The sequence below is a fragment of the Phaethon lepturus genome, unplaced genomic scaffold, assembly GCF_000687285.1.
Source record: "Phaethon lepturus isolate BGI_N335 unplaced genomic scaffold, ASM68728v1 scaffold2109, whole genome shotgun sequence".
NCBI classification, from domain to species: Eukaryota; Metazoa; Chordata; class Aves; order Phaethontiformes; family Phaethontidae; genus Phaethon; species Phaethon lepturus.
In genome coordinates this window covers 25,575-26,891 of record NW_010561033.1, presented here as the reverse complement: position 1 = coordinate 26,891, position 1,317 = coordinate 25,575, and the positions used below count along the sequence as shown (strand labels likewise).

The 1,317-nt window shown below is 43.6% G+C and overlaps 1 protein-coding gene across 1 annotated transcript in view; it reads right to left on the bottom strand.

Annotated features, from left to right (window-relative positions):
* LOC104626027 (splicing regulatory glutamine/lysine-rich protein 1-like) overlaps positions 1–1,317 on the bottom strand; it is a 25,184-nt gene that overhangs the window by 5,676 nt on the left and 18,191 nt on the right. The window contains 1 exon segment of the mRNA XM_010293839.1: positions 903–1,317. This exon segment is cut by the window's right edge and continues 31 nt beyond it. Coding sequence (XP_010292141.1) covers positions 903–1,317 — 415 coding nt within the window.

The window sequence follows — 1,317 nt, the reverse complement described above, 5'->3', positions numbered from 1 at the left end:
AGAGTAACCTTCCTTGACCTGCTCACAACACTCTGCCTAATGCAGCTTAGCATACTGCTGGCCTTCTTGGGTGCAAGGACTCCCAGGTTCTTTTCTGCCAGCCAGCCTTCCAGTCAGTCAGCCCCCATGCTGTACTGGTGCAACAAAGTTATTCCTGCTCAGGTGGCAGGACTTGGCCTTTCTCTTTGTTCAACTCCATGAGGCCTGTCAGCATATTCTTCCTGTCTGTCGAGGTTTCTCTGAATGGCAGTTCACCCCTTTGGTGTATCAGACTCTCCCCAGTTCTGTATTGTCTGTAAACTTGCTGAGGGTGCACTCTGTCTCACTATCTAGGCCACTGATGAAGATGTTTGAAGGTATTGGCCCCAGTAAACAAGGTATCTTTATCTTCCAACTGAGATACATTCACCTTCCGAATGGCTAGCCAGCCAAGTGACATGCTTGCTTCCTGCTCTTCAGCCATGCAGCTGAAGAGTGGCAAGTACTATCACCCAACTGTTCGTAAGATCTACAGACCAACACTGTACAGGATGCAACAAGGAACGATGTAACAGTGACTCAAACTTTCATTGGGACAAAGATGATGTGTGATGTCACTTTATCAGAACTTTTGGATGTCTCCAACACAGAGAAATGGCACAAGAACAAGCTACTTATTGTCCTCTCAGACTATACTATATGGTTATGTGAAAGGCAAGCACCAACCACCCGAAAAGAAACCATGTTCTATCAGGCATCATAGAGAACTCTTTGTAATAGATTTTACTTTATAGGAAAATCTACAAAACAGAAATAATACAAATTTAATTAGTAAGAGACATGGTGATATTGACATAAAAAGTAGGATGGTGCCTCACTGACCTGACAAGTCAAAAAAAGCGTGAAAAAATTCTAAAACAAACCTGCTGGAGCTACGAGATCTTCTTGAGGAGCTATAGCTTCTTGGGGGTGTTCTGGATCTCTTATCTTTCTTCTTTTTATCATCTCTCTCTTTTTCTCTTTCTCGGTCCTTCTCCTTATCCCCATCTTTTTCCCTCTCTTTGTCCCCTCCTTTGTCCTTATCTACCTCCTTGTCCTTAACCTTCTCTCTGTCCTTCTCTCCTTCTTTCTCAATATCTTCTTTTTCCTTGTTTTGGTCTACCTCTTCCCTGTCTCTTTCCTTCTCCTTATCTTTCTCCTTTTCCCTGTCCCGATCTTTGTCCTTCTCTTTGTCCTTGTCCCTGTCCCTATCTTTGTCTCTGACTCTCTCTCGATCTTTGTTTCGCTCTTTATCTCTCTCCCTGTCCTTCTCTCTGTTTCTCTCTTTATCTCGCTCTC